The sequence below is a fragment of the Gigantopelta aegis genome, chromosome 6, assembly GCF_016097555.1.
Source record: "Gigantopelta aegis isolate Gae_Host chromosome 6, Gae_host_genome, whole genome shotgun sequence".
NCBI lineage: Eukaryota > Metazoa > Mollusca > Gastropoda > Neomphalida > Peltospiridae > Gigantopelta > Gigantopelta aegis.
In genome coordinates, this window is record NC_054704.1 from 52,009,428 (window position 1) to 52,028,475 (window position 19,048).

The 19,048-nt window shown below is 36.3% G+C and overlaps 1 protein-coding gene across 1 annotated transcript in view; it reads left to right on the forward strand.

Moving 5' to 3' along the window:
* The window catches only part of LOC121375777 (maltase-glucoamylase, intestinal-like), a 70,615-nt gene extending 52,864 nt beyond the window's left edge, over positions 1-17,751 (forward strand). Inside the window, exons 32-44 of the mRNA XM_041503406.1 lie at positions 490-616; positions 1,337-1,487; positions 2,291-2,424; positions 4,745-4,779; positions 5,363-5,479; positions 6,404-6,552; positions 7,731-7,815; positions 9,087-9,143; positions 9,858-9,988; positions 12,148-12,248; positions 13,797-13,846; positions 14,293-14,442; positions 17,554-17,751. Coding sequence (XP_041359340.1) covers positions 490-616; positions 1,337-1,487; positions 2,291-2,424; positions 4,745-4,779; positions 5,363-5,479; positions 6,404-6,552; positions 7,731-7,815; positions 9,087-9,143; positions 9,858-9,988; positions 12,148-12,248; positions 13,797-13,846; positions 14,293-14,442; positions 17,554-17,616 — 1,350 coding nt within the window. The 3' untranslated portion in view covers positions 17,617-17,751. The remainder of the gene's footprint in view (positions 1-489; positions 617-1,336; positions 1,488-2,290; positions 2,425-4,744; positions 4,780-5,362; positions 5,480-6,403; positions 6,553-7,730; positions 7,816-9,086; positions 9,144-9,857; positions 9,989-12,147; positions 12,249-13,796; positions 13,847-14,292; positions 14,443-17,553) is intronic.
* The last annotated feature ends 1,297 nt before the right edge of the window (positions 17,752-19,048 follow it).

Consider the following 19,048-nt stretch of genomic DNA (forward strand, 5'->3'; position numbering starts at 1 on the left):
AGAAAAATATTAAGTTTGAAGTTTAAAAAGTTCAAAGAAAAGAAATTATACCATTTGTCAAATATAATATATGAAAATATTATCGTTGGGTACATGTTGTATTTATTGTGTACAAAGCCAAAATGATGATCCAGCAAAGCCCTATAATTGACCTTGTGAGTAAGGTTGGGTGAGGGACGGCCATACACCGTGACAAAACATTATCAATGTCGAGACCACAAATGGGTGTTAACTAAAACAAATATTTAGGAACAAAGCAGATATTTTTGTTATTTTTTTTAAAAAGAAAGAAAATTCAATTTTGAAAACAAATGTAATTGAATTAAACCTTTTTTAAGCTTTATAAACCTGATCAGAGTTTATTCTCTGGCATGATGTTTTGTGCAGGTCATGGTAATGGACGTTCTAGGTATGAATGGTCTAGGTATTGATCTGAAGTCATCAGATACCACTGTATACTTTTATATACTAACTGTTTGTTTTGATCAGGACATGAATGAACCTGCTAATTTTGGAACCAATGAAGAGAAGCCGTTTAACTGGCCTGAGAAGGACAAGCCCTACTGGAGTCTGAAGTGTCCCTATAACCAGTATGATGACCCACCCTACAGAACCAGTAAGTGCAAAAATTTCTATTTTAAACATAATTCACGTTTCTTTGGTTTAGACTTAGATTGTAAGAAATATTTACATATGTTACACTTATTAGTTATATTGTTGCTGTAGAAACAAAATTGGTTACTAAAAAGTGCAAAAATTGACAAAATCAACAGACAAAAAGTATTGTCTATAAAATATTTAATATAAATATATTCAAAATACATTTATAGTTCCCACCAAATTTATATAATAATTTATATGATTTTCAAAACAGTATTTTTTGTCACACTGTTCATGGAAAGAAAGATATTACTATGAATAATATGCATTGAATTCAGTTCAAGTTATTGCATAATACCAAACAATCTGGTGTCCGCAAACAGAGATATCTACCAACAATATAGATACTGTATACTGGTAATTGCAAATCTTTTCCAGTCTGCCACTCCACAAGATTTCAGTGGCCTTTTTAATTTAAGAAATATCCCATTTGTTTAGCTGGTGATGATCCTTTATTACTATGCTTGAGTTTGATTTTGTCACTACCCCTACCCCCAATAATTTTTGGCTAGGTACAGTTGCCCCCCACCCCCCTGTCTGATACACTTATGCTTACAAGTCTTTTTTTTATTGAACTGCGAGATTGCAAAAGTGCGAGAGTTTACTCAGTTAAGTCAATGGTTTATTTAATCAGATATATTCTAAATCAGATATATTCTAATCTGTTAATTTGCAGAGGCAGCTTACAACTATGATAACAGTGACAGGAAGGGACGTCTGTCAGATAAGACTTTGTGCATGGTGTCTCGACAGGGCCAGCATGACGAATACAAACACTATGATGTTCATAGTCTGTATGGCTGGAGTCAGACACGGCCAACATTGGAGTAGGTTTTTATTTTATTTTATATAATATAGTCAGGCATCAAACTAAGCATAGTGTCTGATTACCCACAGAACACTGTAAAATGGAAACCTGGTATCCTTTGTATTATGCAAATTTCAACAAATGTACTATTTCCATTGTCATTGTTATTAAAATCCTATGTACTATTTCCCTTATCATTATTATTGAAACTTTTCACCGAGACACTAGTATTTTGTTATTCATCCATTATCTTTGAATTCATTGACCTAAAATATGTTAATAGACCCTAAAAATGTGTTTCTATGTTAAATGGGAGTGGAGATATATAAAGATAATATATGAAAATGATGGCCATTTTGAATTTCAAGATATCTGACATTTGAGTCCAAAAAAAAAGCAACCTTAAAAGAATGAATATAACTCCCTGGACTAATGGATCTTTTTTCATTATACTAATTTGTAAGTGCATCTTATATTGAAAGAATATATTTGGTAACTGACCTACATGTACATGAAAAAACCCATTGGCTTGATCATTTGAAAACAATAACTGACTTAAAACCCCCAATTACCTTTGGAATTTCATATTTTAAAATAAATGTACCTATATACTAAGCACTTTGAAATATGGTACCGGGGTATGTCTCAGACCCTTTAATAATGAAATTATATAAAAAAATTAAAAGAGAAAAAAAACCCCCAAATGTGAAATGTAAAATCACAAAGTACTTTCAACCTGAACACAGATTTATCTTTTCTGGCCTCAAGCTCCCCTGTTTGTAAGACCAAACTGGAATCCATAAAGTGTGTTGTTACCTTCAGCGCACTTCGTGATGCTACTGGGAACAGAGGGCTGGTGATATCCCGATCTACATTTCCAGGAAGTGGTAAATACACCGGCCACTGGCTCGGTGATAACCGCAGCACATGGAGAGACATGAAGCTGTCTATTATAGGTATTTCTTACACACCCGTTAGTTGAGAACATTATTAGTTAATTTTGGTAACACATACTTGTTAACACAAATATGTGCGATAACATTTTACAGACATACGACTGGGTGTACCTAGGTGATGACCAGGTCCTGTTCCATGAAGCAATCTTAGCACTAAGATCACCGTAGGCGCATAAGGTAATTATACACTTAAGGTGATCTTAGCACTAAGATCGCTTCGTGGAACGGGGCCCAGGTCACCAATGCCATACCATCCAATGGAAAAGCACGGTAGACATCGATAACTAGATGTGACATACAAGTTAACCTGAAATTGACTTGTCAAGTTAGGGCCGTACATAGGCTTTAGTTGGAAAAGGCATTTTAATTTATTTTAAAACTCTTTTATAAAGATATGTAAGAAATAGAATACTATAGTTGTGTCCGTTAGATATCATTTATCTTTCAACTTGTTGTTTAAAAATGTATCCAACGTGCATTTGCTGGTTGGATATGTTTTTAAACAACTCGTAAGATAAATGGTATCTAACAGCTGCTCATGTAGTATTCACTAAATACTCTGTCATAGACCTGTTTAGGACACATTTCCCAGGACATGTTGAGGATGTGTCTCAAGACAGATGTGCTTGAGCTTTCACTAGATGCCAGCACATATGATTGGTTGATTGATTGCTCTTAAAGATACCTTTATCTTTTATATAGCATCACCAGTTTCACTTTTTTCTTACAAGAAATATATATATGTATACGGCAAGTCATAGTGCCCATCTCCATGTATGTGACCCCATGTGAAGGTCAAGGTCATTTACAGTTAATATACAGTTTGGTTAAAGTTTCTTTAATTGTCTTTAACACCTAAGTTTTTTAATGGATGGCTTTAATATTTGGTATAGGTGTTCACCAAGGTGGTAGTGCAGTATATGATCCAAGTGGAAGGTCAACATCCTTTACAACTTGGTTAACGTTTGGTTCAGGTTTTTCTAATTGCCTTTAGCTCTTGAATCTTTTAATGGATGACTTTCATATTTGGTGTGCGTATTCAGCAGGTGTGTTTCTCATCTGCACCATCCAGCCCATAAGATCAAGGTCATTTGGGATGGTTAAAACTTTGTAAAATTGCTTTCACTCAAAAAAGATTTTAATTTGGTATATTTGTTAACTACATGAATTTTTCAGCAGCTCACCTTCAGTACCATAACAGATATGAAGACAAAGTCAAGGTCTTTTGGAACTTTGTTAAAAGTTCTCAAGTTGCTATTTAACTTGTAATTCTTTTCAAGAATGGCTTTCCTATTTGGTATGAGTGTTCAGTGGAATAATCTTTCAACCACACACCTGTCCGACACGTGCATCTGATTTCATTGTAAGGTCAAGGTCATTACAAACTTTGTTAGGTTTATAATTGCTTATAACTTTTGAATCTTTTCACGGATTGCTTTAATATTTGGTATAGAGGCGGGATGTAGCCCAGTGGTAAAGTGCTTGCTCAATGCACGGTCGGTCTGGCATCAATCCCCATCAACCGGCCTTGGTGGCGTCGTGGTAGGCCATTGGTCTACAGGCTGGTAGGTACTGGGTTTGAATCCCAGTCGAGGCATGGGATTTTTAATCCAGATACCGACTCCAAACCCTGAGTGAGTGCTCCACAAGGCTCAATGGGTAGGTGTAAACCACTTGCACCGACCAGTAATCCATAACTGGTTCAACAAAGGCTATGGTTTGTGCTATCCTGCCTGTGGGAAGTGCAAATAAAAGATCCCTTGCTGCTAATCGGAAAGAGTAGCCCATGTAGTGGCGACAGCGGGTTTCCTCTCAAAATCTGTGTGGTCCTTAACCATATGTCTGATGCCATATAACCGTAAATAAAATGTGTTGAGTGTGTCGTTAAATAAAACATTTCTTTCAATCCCTATCAGTGGGCCCATTGGGCTATTTCTTGTTCCAGCCAGTGCACCACAACTGGCATATAAAAGGCTGTGGTATGTGCTATCCTGACTGTGGGATGGTGTATATAAAAGATCCCTTGCTGCTGATCGAAAGGAGTAGCCCATGAAGTGGCGACAGCAGGTTTCCACTCTCAGTATCTGTGTGGTCCTTAACCATATGTCTGACACAATATAATATAAATAAAATATTTCCTTCTTCTTAATATTTCGTATATGTTTTCACCAAGTGATATTCTTTAAATGTTGCATATCTGTGTTCAGAACAAGGTAGACATTTTTTTGACACATTTAAATAAACTATCATTGAAGGAAACGATTAATGTTCTGACTTGTCACAAAACAAACATTTCATTGTTTGTATATTGTATTTTCAGGGATTCTTGAATTCAACCTTTTTGGAATACCTTATGTAAGTATCGCCATTAATCTAGTTAATCTGTTCATGTAGTCCAACTATATAAAATTTAAAAACAAATTCCTCCTTGTCTTTGTATCTAATTTAAAGCTACAGTCCCTGGTTTCAATGTTATGAAATCAAATCCCAAGTTCATATACAAGCATAACTGCAGTTTTAATTCACTCACGAGTCTTCTCCATTAATGCATATTGTCAGATGTCTACTACACAGTTCGAAAGATTCATCGCCATTATGTAATGCTGCAGAAGCTAAACAGTACTATTTTTAGACGCTATTGACATCACATATGTTAATGTGAAAGCCTTTCCCCGACCAACCAAAATGGAGGAAGTGCACTCTGAAATGTCTTTTGCATTCAGTGAAACAAGCAGAGAAGGCAATCAGGTAAGATCAAACAAGCAATTATGTACCTTGTTCACTTTTTTATTTCATAGAGAGATATAATTGAGGCCTTATTAAGATAATATTAGTTTGGTCCTTTAAACGGCATACATATGGTGTGGCTAAAGGTAGATTTACATGTATTATGATTATTAAGCCTTATTATTACTATAGTTTAAAAACTGTTTTATAGATTGGAGCTGACATATGTGGGTTTTTTGACGATACGAACCCAGAACTCTGTAAGCGATGGATGCAGCTTGGAGCATTCTACACGTTCAGCAGGAACCACAATGGGATTAATTACATAGTAAGTCAATCATACTAATTTTATGGGAAGACAATTGATGACACATGCAGTTTTCAGTTAACCAAGACCAGGGAAAGTGTTACAAGCAAATATGATATTTCTTGTGATATTTTGATAGCAATTAAGTTATGTAAAGAAAAAACCTCACAGCTAGTCGTAATATTGAAATTATGATAAATAATTAACACAGTAGTTTTGTTGTGTTGGCTTGACAAAGTCAAAAGGCAGGATATAGGTATTGCTTTTCTGAGGGCGACATGCACCATCAACTTTTGTTTTTAACTCAATGTTAATATTTTTTCAGTTTAGCACCATTTCTCACAAACTTTAACTCCTAGATCAATAAAACAGTTGCATCTATGAATGTTTATCTCAAAGCATGTGAAACAAATTATTACATGAAATTAAATTAAAAAAAGAGAAATGGTGTAATTATTTTTCAAAGAACTAGAGTAACAAATAACAAATTATTCCTATATTAACTAAATATTTAAAAACACCAAGTGTCAAATGAATCCGTTTATAGAAGGTGAGACATTTACTGCCATAGAATCTGTGTGTTGATTTTATGTTGAACTTCTGCTAGCAAATAAAACTTTAAAAATCACAAAAATATTATTTAATTCTATTGTTGAACAGTGTATATCAGTTAGTTATAAATATTATCCATTGGTAAAGTCATAGTCAGTTTGTTAGTAATAATATATGTTGAATATATGTTGTATTGTTGCTCGATCCAGCTGAATTTAAAAGAGCAAATTGTTGTAGTATTTCAAATTGAAATGATTCTGGCAAGAATTAAGCCTTCTGAAAGTTAATTTAGCTATTGCAACCCACTTTACCAAGAAGAGTTATGTAGATATTTCTTAAGCTTGTAGGTTAAAAAGTATAAACATTTAAAAAAATATATTTATTCACCATTAGGACCAAGATCCTGGATTGTTTGGAGGGGTAGTTACCTCCCTTGCTAGGGATGCAATCCGTACACGTTACTGGCTTCTTCCCTACCTGTACACACTGTTCCATTACGCCCACGTGGAAGGTCAAACTGTTATTCGACCTCTACATCATGAGTGAGTATTGTATAATTAAATTTACGTTACATTCATTACAAATATAGCGTCATCCCATTGGTCCAAATGTAGCAACGTAAAAATTATGTTGTCAGGGAGCGTCATATGTGATGATGTCATTTTATCTGATGACGTCATTTTACATGGGGGCGTCAGGTAGCCCAGTGGTAAAGCACTCCCTTGATGTGTGGTCGGTATGGGATTGATCCCCGCCAGTGGGCTCATTGGACATCCATTAGCCGATGATTAATTTAATGTGCTCTGGTGGTGTCTTTAAACAAAATTAACTTTAAACTGTCTCATTTTATATGGGCAAGTTGTCTTATTAAGTGTTATTGTTTATGGACCAAAAATAATTCAAAATAAAGAATAAACTTTTAGTGTTATTATAAGTGAGTATTGAGTTTTGAATGTCTTGTAGCATTAAGTAAAAAGTAAAAATTGCGCAAATTTCTTAAGTAATTTTACATTTTGGAATGGTTCATCAAAAGTGAAAAGGGGAGCTAATTCTTAATTTTTATTTTAGTTTGCCGAATAGTAGCTCATCTACTAAAAAACAGCGTAGTATCTTTTACTAACAGGACAGCACTGATTGAGATGGTAAAAACCCTCAAGTCCATCAAGGGAGATAACTCCTGCAATGCATGGCACCCCAAAGCTCAATGTTTATAAAATGTTTTAGTCTAGACTCTAATCTCTAATGTTACAGCTCGTACAATTTGTATGGTGTTGCCATGACATTAAGAGTCAAAGGGCGGGACATAGCCCATTGATAAAGTGCTCTAGTGGGATGGTGGAGATAAAACATCCCTTGCTACGAATCGGGGTTGGGAATTCTCCTTGTATCAGCTATTTTTCTCTCATGGAACATTGCATTTCCTCGCATTTTAATCATCCTTTCCTCCAAAATGTGTCAGACAGCACAGATTTTAACCTAGGATTTCAAAAATTTCCGGGACCCCTCTAGATTTCCTCTTTTTTACAGTTCACCAATTCCCACCCCTGACCAATGTGAAAAATGTAGCGAGTTTCCTCTCTAAAACTATATATCAAAATTAACAAATGTTTGACATTGAATAGCTGATGTTTAATAAATTAATATGCTCTAGTGGTGTCGTTAAACAAAACACACATAAGAAATGTAGAATGCAATAATGAGATTTTAATGTTTTTTTCAGATTCAGTAAAGACAAAATGACATACAGTATTGATGAGCAGTTTCTCTGGGGTCCAGCTTTGTTGATATCTCCTATTTTACAGGAAGTATGAATACACAGCAGAGTCACTTTGCAGCTGATCAACAGTCACACTGTTCACATGACCTGAAATATACACTATGTGAACATTCCTATGTCTGTTGTGATAAATTGAGTTAACAGTGATCAATTGCATCATTTGATGGTCTAAGAATACCTCCCCCTCCATCAAATTTATGACTAAATTGTGCTAATTTCCCAAACCTCATCAAACATGGGTTCATACTGAAACATCCTGGATAAATAAATCCCTATCTTGTGAACTGTCTGATTCGACTCGTTTGCTTTGACTAGATTTTCAGATCAATTGCGTGATATTATGTTCTTTACATCATTAATTTCAATCAAAAAATTAAGTTTTGTGCTGTGATAAATATTACGAGAATTGCATATTTAGGAATTAAAAGTTTAAAAAAGTATTTTGGGAGGAGACAAATATAACATATTACTGTGTGTGTATCAAGTAAATTAGGTGTGAATGAATGTTTAAAAAAAAAAATGTATTCACCATTCTATAATATTAAGTTTTGCTGATATAACTTCCTGTTGACCACCTGTCCTCTGTTTCTACCCTGGATAGAGGGTAGGCTTTTTAATAACAGGGCAAGGTGAATAATAAAAAAATAAAATAAAAAATAAAAATATATATAACATATTACAAGAATGTAGTCAATAAAATTTTTTTATGTCATACTGCAGAAACATATTTGCTTGTGAAGCCTATAAGCATATCAAAAGTTTGGAATAAAGTTCATTTAATTCCCCATTCTTCTTATTCACAGTTGCAGGATTAAAAACAACAACAGATTAATGACATAGAGTTTTGGCTTTATCTTGTTCAGGATGAATGGAGACTTCTGCTCAGCAAGCCTTATTGAGTTACACATTCATATCTTCACAGGATAAAGCTGATATAACTATGCCATTAACTTGTTATTCTCTATATACAGTGAAACCTGTGTAAACTGGACCCTGAACTAATCGGAATCCTGGCAAAACTGGACCATGTGTGACTATGCCTTTAATAATTCTATATGCTACGTGTTATGTACATATTCAATGAAAACTAAGATACTGCATGATTGAAGATATGTTTAATTGCATTCATATGTGTATGTATACATGTATATAGATGTTAATTTGTTTGTGTGTGTGTGCATGTGTGTGTGTGCACATGTGTGTGTGCAGTTTTGTTGTCCACTTGTAAAAATATTGATAATAATTTTTAATGCTCTAAGTAACTTTTCATGTGATTAATACTTACTGTACACATTTCAGAAGCAACGAATTCTGCACCTGTATCTGCCTAAAGGACGATGGTATAATTACTATACTGTGAGTTTTATTCTTTCTGCTAATGGAACAAATCTAAGGAGTTTCCTCTCTAATACTGTACAAATATATGTTAAAAATTACCAAATGTTTGACATCCAATAGCCGATGATTAATAAATCGATGTGTCTAGTGGTGGCGTTAAACAAAACAAACTTTATCATTATCCTTTCTAAGGGCATGTACATGTACTTAGCATGATTAAAATCAGTGGGTAAAAAAAAATCAGCTCAGAGTTATATGTATCAGCTAGATAAAAAGGTTACTTTTATACTAAAAGGAGACTTTTTTGTTGTTGTTGTTGACATTTTTCTTGCTCCCACCACAAAGTATGGCTACCCTTTCATGAATATTAAAATATTGTTTCTTACCGTTTTAAAGACTTTTTTTTCTTCAACATATTTTCGTGCTTATATCCAATTAAGGTTCAAGCACGCTGTCCTGGGCACACACATCAGCTATCTGGGTTGTCTGTCTAGTACAGTGGGTTAGTTGTTAGTGGTTAGTGTGGGAGAAAAGGGTGTAGTGGTCTTACACCTACCCACTGAGTCGTTAAAACTCGCTGTGAGTGGGAGCCAGTACGGGGCTATGAACCCAGTACCTACCAGCCTTATGTCCGATGACTTAACCACAACACCACCGAGGCCAGTTTTGATACCTAAATATATGTCTATACTTTGTTAAAGTTATCACCATCATTTTTGTTTCTTTTTCCAGGGTAAAATAGTGACACAGACTGGCCAAGAAATGATAACCCAGTCTGTAAACGATGACTCTCCAATACCACTGCATATCCGAGGAGGTCATATAATTCCTATGCAAGAACCAGCAAATACCACCTTTTTCAGGTATCATTTTCTATACATTCCCTCAATTCCATTGGACTTGGTCAATAGTTTTCCAGAGCTTGAGCACAGGAGAGATATGTACCTGAACCTTTTGATGATAGAAAGAAAGAAAGAAATGTTTTATTTAACGACGCACTCAACACATTTTATTTATGGTTATATGGCGTCAAACATATGGTTAAGGACCACACAGATTTTGAGAGGAAACCGGCTGTCACCACTATATGGGCTATTCTTCCGATTAGCAGCAAGGGATCTTTTATTTGGGCTTCCCACAGGCAGGATAGCACAAACCATGGCCTTTGTTGAACCAGTTATGGATCACTGGTCGGTGCAAGTGGTTTACACCTACCCATTGAGCCTTGCGGAGCACTCACTCTGGGTTTGGAGTCGGTATCTGGATTAAAAATCCCATGTCTCGACTGGGATCCGAACCCAGTACCTTCCAGCCTGTAGACCGATGGCCTAACCACGACACCACCGACTTTTGATGATAGAGGGCGGGACGTAGCCCAGTGGGAAAATGCTCGCTTAATGCGTGGTCAGTCTAGGATCGATCCCCATCGGTGGGCCTATTGGGCTATTTCTCGCTCCAGCCAGTGCACCATGACTGGTATATCAAAGGCCGTGGTATGTGCTATCCTGTCTTTGGGATGGTGCATATAAATGGAAAAATGTAGCGGCTTTCATCTCTATGACTCAAAATGACCATATGTTTGACATCCAATAGCCGATGATTAATAAATCAATGTGCTCTAGTGGTATCGTTAAACAAAAACAAAAACAAACTTTTGATGATAGGGGCATGTTAATAAGTTCTCCATTTCTATTCCCATTACGTTTTCTTGATAGTCAGCTACAGTTAGTATGGGAGCAGTTGCAGATGTATTATGGTATTTGTGGGACGAATGGTGGAGTCTTTAATTCAGTAGTAGAGATATCATACAGTTCATTTCCTTTTCAAATCAAATCAAAATAGTTTATTTGTTCTAGCGTTGACAACTCTTCCAGCGCGGCAAAAGTCAATTGTCATCTTTGATGTGTTTGCAGCTCTATTAACTTTTTTTTACTAATTGCTATTTTCAAATTTCTGCCAATTTTCAACTCTATCCCTACCCCCATCCCGAGTAGAGGCCACCAATCTTATCGGAGGTCAGACTCTGGATGGACGTGTTCGAAACCCTAGTGGTATATGGGCACGTTAAATTGTTATCTATCTATCTATCAAAGGTGTGACAGGTTTTTTTACAACTGTGGTTTTGAGGTGCAGTTTGTTCCAGTCAGGCGCACAGGAGAACTTCAGTAGATGGATCTTTTGGTCAATGGTGATTGCAAAGTTGCATTAAAACAAATGGCAAGTAATTTGAAAAGCAACAAAGACTTGCCCATTGACTTGAGGATTAGTGTCCTAAAACCAATTCATTCTCACTGGATTGTGAATTGTTTTGACTCCATTAAGAAAGACGCAGACTATCAAGCGTAGTTGGATAAAATCAGGTCTGTTTGACGTGTTATAAGACAATGACTGAATGAAATATGTTCATGTTCCTTTCTGAGATATGCTCACTCGGTTGCAACAGGAAGACTTTCTAATTGGTATGTGTGATTTCTGTTTAATTGAAGGTGTTTTTCTGTTGTGTTTGACATTTTAAATGAAATAAAACACCCATTTGTTCAGCGTTTTCAGGTTCTTTGTTTTATTTACTTTGCTTACGTTACCAGTATTTTACAAACATAAATGCATTGTAAAATTAATGCGTCAGATGCCTTCACACATTTTTCACATTAGTTTCTCTCGTGCATTAATTTCATGTTTTACAGTATAACCCATAGATCTAAATCTAATTATCAATATACATGCATGTACATGCTATCATTACCAGTAGGTATTGTTCAATTCCTTTAGTAAACCCTTTTAGGGTTTTCTTGTCTTATATTAGTACATGTATCCTAGAAAATGATGTATGCCCCTACATGTATTGAATACAGACTTACAAAATCCTCATGGATTCGGGAGAAGTATCTTGATATTTGATCAAATCTCATGCTGGAGAGAATTTTTCTTCTAGACAATTGCAATTTTTCAAGCATTAGAAAAATTCAATCAACCAGAGCTGGTTAAAAAAGTCTTATCATTTATGTATCCTGTTGACTTTCAGTCGTCAGAACCCATTTAGGTTGGTTGTTGCCCTGGAGAATGAGACAACTCATGAATACCAAGCTAGTGGCTCCCTCTTCTGGGATGATGGAGTATCAACAGGTACACTCTGATTCCTGTTAATGACATTCAATTAATCAGCCTTTGAATTCAATAGATACTTGAATTAGTAAATTTAGTTAAGGGCTCAATTTGATCGACATATTTTCAATTTTTAAGTTTTTTCCTACAATACAATTTTTATGTGAAAAATGTTCTGTGTACAAGATCTTTGTAAAAGTGGTTACTTAGTATCTTTCACAAATAAATTATCGTTTTACATGTGTCTACATTTCTGTACTAAAACATGATTGTTCTGGGCAAAATGTTATTACCTATGCCAGTCCAACCAGAGGGGACTATAGGTTTGGTCTCCATCCTTCTGTCTGTCTGTCTGTCTGTCCCACATATAGTTTTCCAGACTTTGTTATATTGCAGTGCCTCAAGATATTGAAATGAAATTCTGTGTAAAGCTTTATCATGTACAGGTTACAGATCATCAAGTTGACTTTCATGGCGATTGACCCATATTTGACAGATCAGGTCGGGTAAAGTTTTAACGCGCATATGTGCCACGAGAGCTTCATGCATGCCTATCCGGGCTTAATCTCTGACTTTCACCAGTGACTAAGTCCGGGGGGGGGGGGGGGGGGGGGGGGGGGGGGGGGGGGTGTGTGTGTGTAAGTTTGAAGTGGGTGGAATTTGGAATAATTTTTTTTAGTAAAGTCTAAAAAGCCTAAGTCTACGGGGAATAATCTGCATCCCAATCATGTCCGGACTAAGAAATTAAAACCAAAAATATATTTGACTGCTCGACGCAGATGGACGACGGGCAGGAACGGTTGATGCTGGCCGCGGTGCATTTGTTGGCTGCTCCACCTGCCGCGTCTGTTCAGTTGGTTCGGTTGGACGGCGAGTCGCCTCCGGTCGATCCTTCCGGTTTGGTCGTGGTAGGGGCGGCGACGCAGATGGGGCCGCCAGCTTTGTTTCCGCCTGAGCCGCCCCTGGTGCATGTTTCCTCTTCCTCTCTTCCCTCCTCTTCTGGTCTTCTTTTCCCGAGTCACCATACACTAAGGTCACGGTTGCCCGTGACCCCGTGTATGCGACTCGGTACTCCACCAGAGCCCCAAAAGAGGCAATCATTCCCCCCAGGTGGGGGGGGGAGGGGGGGCAGCTCGAGAGCACAAGTCGACACGTCTTGTCTCATGGCAAGTTAGTAGGAGAATTTTTTTTTTTTTTGACAGAGCTTTGGCCCTTAAACTTAGAACATATGAAATCTTATTTGGGCCCAGTTGGGGAAATGTATTGCTTTAGCCATGCCTGTATATGTCACTAATGTGTTACTCTTATTTGGATTTTGCTACATTTCCAGATTGCTAATTTGTTTTATGATATACAGTATTTTATCAAATCGCCTGCCTGAGAACTTTTCTTCTGGACAATTGCACTTTTCCAGGCAGTGAAAAACTTCAACTCTGAAATTTGTAAGTTCCAGGTAGTGAAAAAAACTCCCAACTCTGAAACTTGTAAATTGGTGTATATATCGCGTTTTGGAAATAGCCCTTCAGGTGTTGCTATATTTCAATATAATCTGTCTGGTTTATATTTCAGACACCTACCAAGTTGGAAATTATTACTTTTCCCTCTTTGAGTGTAAACAGGTTGGTGCTATAATTGTAAATATGATATTAATAGATGGAATCCAGAAATATAAAATAAAATAAAGATTTTGTGCATTATTTTACAGTTAGCACACTGTAGTTGCCATAGATAAGGATCACAACAGAATTATATCAAAGTGTTCCAGTTAGGAAAACAACTTTTACAATATTATATACCTTAAAATAAAGATAGAGTATACAATATCATTTGATTTTAGTGTTGATCACATAATTGCTGATTTAGTGTACGCTAGATGTTTTAATTATGACCGAATAGTGATGCAATTGTTTGAAACATTATTTATATTCTGTAAACTTAGGCATATCTCTTAGTCACTTATCAATTATTTGTGATAAGAAAAATGGGAAAAACTCATATTATTGTGGATTATATAATTGAATTGCTCCAATGATGTTAAATACATTTTTTAATTTTTTTGTTTCAGAATACACTAAATATGACTGTTAAGCATGATAACGTGACTGGAATGGGATCACTGCACATGGAAACTGTTGAGATTTGGGGACTGAAGGGCCCAATCAACAATGTCACCGTAAATGGCGCTCCAAACAATTTCAACAACAGCCATCCTGAGGTTTGTCTTATGCAGTATGTTATCACTTGTTTAGAAAACTGAAAGAGGTATCAGGAAACTCCTTTAAGCTTTTATAATTTATACCCCTTCCCCCATATGTTTTCTACAATGACTGTCTTAAAGGGACATGCCCCAGTTTTTAAACACTAAGGCATATTTTTTACTATTAGAGCCGTTGTTTGATAACTGAAATCAGACATTATTTAGATTTTATTGTTTAGATTATCTATTTCCGTACATTCGAAGTATTTTTGGTCATCCAGGTGTTTTTAATACCACAAAATGCATTTCTCATATTTTTAAAAACGCACATGCGTCTGAGAAGTAACAGTTAGAGAGTCGAGTTTTATCTATTTTTAGAGGGTAATTCACCATTTCAAAGCATTGCGCTACAACAGCTTGCTCTGAATGTGCACGTAAAGCCCTATGACCTGACATGACCTGACCATTTTAAAGTCACAGACTCATGTTTCACTCACTTTATCCAAATGTGTTACAGGTTTGTAAATTAACTAAACATAGTGTTAATTTTCAGGATTGAAACTAGGGTCTGTCCTTTTAACAAAATGTTCATACTTGCATTCAGTCTTAAAGTTACATTCTCTGGTTACCATATTATAACATCATGTACAAATGTGAAATACAAGCTCAAATGCACTTCTAAAAAAGTTGTGTGTGTTCGCTATGAACGGATATCGTCAAATGTATACGCTTGATTCGTCGCCTGTGCCACCATAGCTCGGCAAAGCACAAACGACAGCCTGTTGTCAGTTTCAGTTAACACATGCGTTTGCCGATTTCAAATTGTAGGGTTGTCTCAAAAAATTAAAAGAGAAATCTTGCTCTGTACGAAGAACGTTCGGTTGAGGATATGGTACTAGAGTCTTGACAACGTATTATCAACAGTCGTACCTTCCTATTTCAGAATTGATATTTTATAAAGTGTTAGTAGAACTTTCAAAGTTTAGTTTGTATACTAGTAACATATTAATCATGTATATATTTTTAAAATAAAATATACTAAAGTAGACAATGAACGTTTTCACTGCTTAATTTTACGTGTTAAAATTGACAAATTCAAATAAATATTATTTCGTTTGGGATCGATCCCCATCGGTTGGCCCATTGGGCTATATCTCGCTCCAGCCAGTGCACCACGACTGGTATATTAAAGACCGTGGTATGTGTTATCCTGTCTGTGGGATGGTGCATATAAAAGATCATTTGCTGCTAATCGAAAAGAGTAGCCCACGAAATGGCGACAGCAGGTTTCCTCTTTCAATATCTGTGTGGTCCTTAACCATATGTCCGACGCCATATAAGCGTAAATAAAATATGTTGAGTACGTTGTTAAATAAAACATTTCCTATCCTATACACTATATATAGTACATGTATTTAAATGATCTGACACTAGTTATAGGCAGTGGGAAATATTTTCATCAATTACAGGTGTTTTCACTGTTAAATTACCCAGACTTATAACGTTTTGCTTAAGATGCAGTAAACCAAATAGCATGTCATGGGGTAAAAGTTCAAAGTGTATCTAACATATAATGTCGCATTATACAAGACCAAGTTTGCTTTTTGTTGAGATATCTGGCCAGTAAATTCCTGTAATTTTAATTTGAACTAGTCCGAGCCTATGAAGTGTATTTGAAAGTGGTGGGAGCCACTCTCAGTTCTGTGGTCTGGGGAATGAAAATACTTGTATTTGAGGACCTGGGGCCTAATTTACAAAGGTCTCTTGGGCTCTGCTAGACAACAAAGTATCCTCTTTGCAAGTCTTTTAGCATTGCACTGCGATATCGCAAAGTTGGGAGAGTTTAGTGAATTAGGCCCCTGAACCTGTTTGAATTTCAGGTATCAAGATACGAGATTTCTGCTGTCCCAAGCACACTAACAGGAAAATGTGTATGTGTGAGTGGGGGGAGGTATGGCCAACACACTCCAGTCCCCCCCCCCCCATTCTGTGGCCCCTGCTACTAATACAATACATGCTACTGTGCTTCAAACGTGTGATGACAATTAGTTTTTGGAACTAGTGTATTGTCAGATGCTTCCTGTTGTATCTAAATCTAGCAGCTTAACCCACTGATTTATTTTGAGGATGAGGGGTTCTAGTTTTTATATTCATGTTGTATATGTTGATTAAATCACGACATATAGCAGTTTACAGTTATTTTCAAGACAGTAGCTAGAAGTTTTTGTTGGGGGGTGGGGGGGAGCAATTGAGTAGTTAATAATCTAAAACTCCTTAAACAGTTAAGACGAGAATTTTCTTTAGTTTTTATAATATTTTCTGGATTGTTTTGCTAGCTATGGCCCTGATCTATGATGGTATACACCCCTATAAGTTATCAATATTGACAGATCCATTTTATTTTTGGTAGTTTTTATTTTAGTAAATTGTTTATGTTAAATAAATGGCTATTTTATGTGAAATAATAGTATACTCTTCCAAAAAGGTAGGAGAATCTGAAATATTAATGTTAATATCAACTATTAGTCCGAACATATGTTTTGACCACAGACATCCTAGTAAAGAACGTTCAGGTCTGTTTATCAACACACCGAAACACATTCCATAGTTTGCACATGCATCACACAGTTGCCCCGTACACATGTGTGGGGTGTCATTCTCGATTTTGACAATTTCCAGGAAGGTCCATTAATCACTGTGGAACATTATTTCTGTCAATCTTTATCATTATGTTGATCATACAGTTGTTATTGTTTTGTTTTTAGTAATTTTTATTGTTTGAATTTGCGATTTACTGATAAAAAAACCGTCAACTTTCAAATTTCACTTCTAACTCCAATCATCCTTCAAGATCTTTGGTAGTCATAAAACCTGCTGTAATACTGAACTACCAGTTGTAATGTTTGCCCAATTAATTCACTATTATCATATAACCATTCACCACAGCTAATATACCTTCAAATTTTGGCAAATGTAAATTGTTAATAGAGTACCTCTACTTTGTTTTGAAGAGTATAGAAAACAATACAAAAAATGATTAAAATTACATAGTATGCCAGTTTTGCATAATTATAATGTAGTTTTATTTCTAATTACCTCTTTTTGATATTTTCTTTGTTTCATTTTCAGGTTCTGCTTTTGAAGAATCTTTCTTTGTCACTGAACACAAACTTTAGCATTTCATGGATGTAGCAATTTTATACCTCAAATATTCAACATATCCCTACAGGCACCACACCACCATTTGTAGTGTAGTTACTTGTTGTAGCCACTTTCTCATTTAGGAAATAGTTCATCTTTAAAAAAATAATACAAAATTCTGAAATGCTTTTTGAAGTCTTTCTTTGATGATTACTATAGTTGACCTCTGTAGTATTTATATAACCCATTGGTTTGAAGTTACTTGTTATAATTAGTACTACTACTACAAGGGCAGATCTAGGATTTTGAGAAGGGGGGGATTATGATCTATGTGTACTGGCAGATGTACATCTCTCGCGGAGTTGTGTGTATTTCTCTGTGTGTGCATGTCTCTGTTTCTCTGTCTGTCAGTGTCTCTCCAAACATAATTCTTTGGCACATGGTGGAAACACGTTTGTGAATTTCATTATTTGGTAATCTTGACTATCAGGCGGGCTGTGGGGTGTGAGCTAATGGGAAAAATTAAAAGTTTTTTTTTTTTTTTTATCGACACCACTATTACACATTGATTTATTAATCATCGGCTATTGGATGTTAAACATTTGGTAATTTTGACAAGTCTTAGAGAGAAAACCCGCTACATATTTCCATTAGTAGCCAGGGGTCTTTTATATGCACTATCCTACAAACAAGATAGCACATACCATGGCCTTTAATAGTTGTGCACTGGTTAGAGCGGGATATAGCCCAAAAGGACCCACCGACGGGAATCGATCTTAGACCGACCGCATGTGGAAAATTAAGCCAAGTATACCTGACTATACAGTGAAATGCATTTAAACTGCAATTCGTTCAACTTGTTCAAAACTATACTGAGTCAGTTAAAAACTTCACAACCGTTTTATCTTGGCTAATTAGCAAATATGACAGAAGAAAGTGTTAAATAAGGTATTTTTTTTATTGTATGACGTCCAAAGAAAGAATAGGAATAAATGTTGAGTCAAAAATCTGTTCGCTGCGCCCACAGCATTCGTCAAAACCACAGTCAACATGGTAATTCACAAGCTGAGTCGTCTGATGAAATCACAGGTTCAGTAGCGCGTATGCCCTCCATGTGTACCCACAACTGCAAGGCAACGCCTCCTCATTGACTGTCTGATGCGTGTAAGGACTGCATTTGGGATACGGCGCCATTGTTCCACTAATGAGGCACCAAGTTCCAGCAAAGTCTATGGAGGGTTCCTGAGAGTGCGCAGGCGTTTTCCCAGCATATCTCAGACGTGCTCGATGGTATTCAGGTCGGACGACCGCGTTCCTCAGGTAATCCCTTGTCAAGATGGCCGTGTGGAGTGGCGTTGTCATGCTGAAAGATCAGGCCTGGACCATGAGCTGCCATGAAGGGCACAAGTTCCTAGGCCAGCACCTGGTAGCGGTATGCAGCAGCGTTGAGGTTGCCATGGATGACAAAAAGTCGAGAACGTCC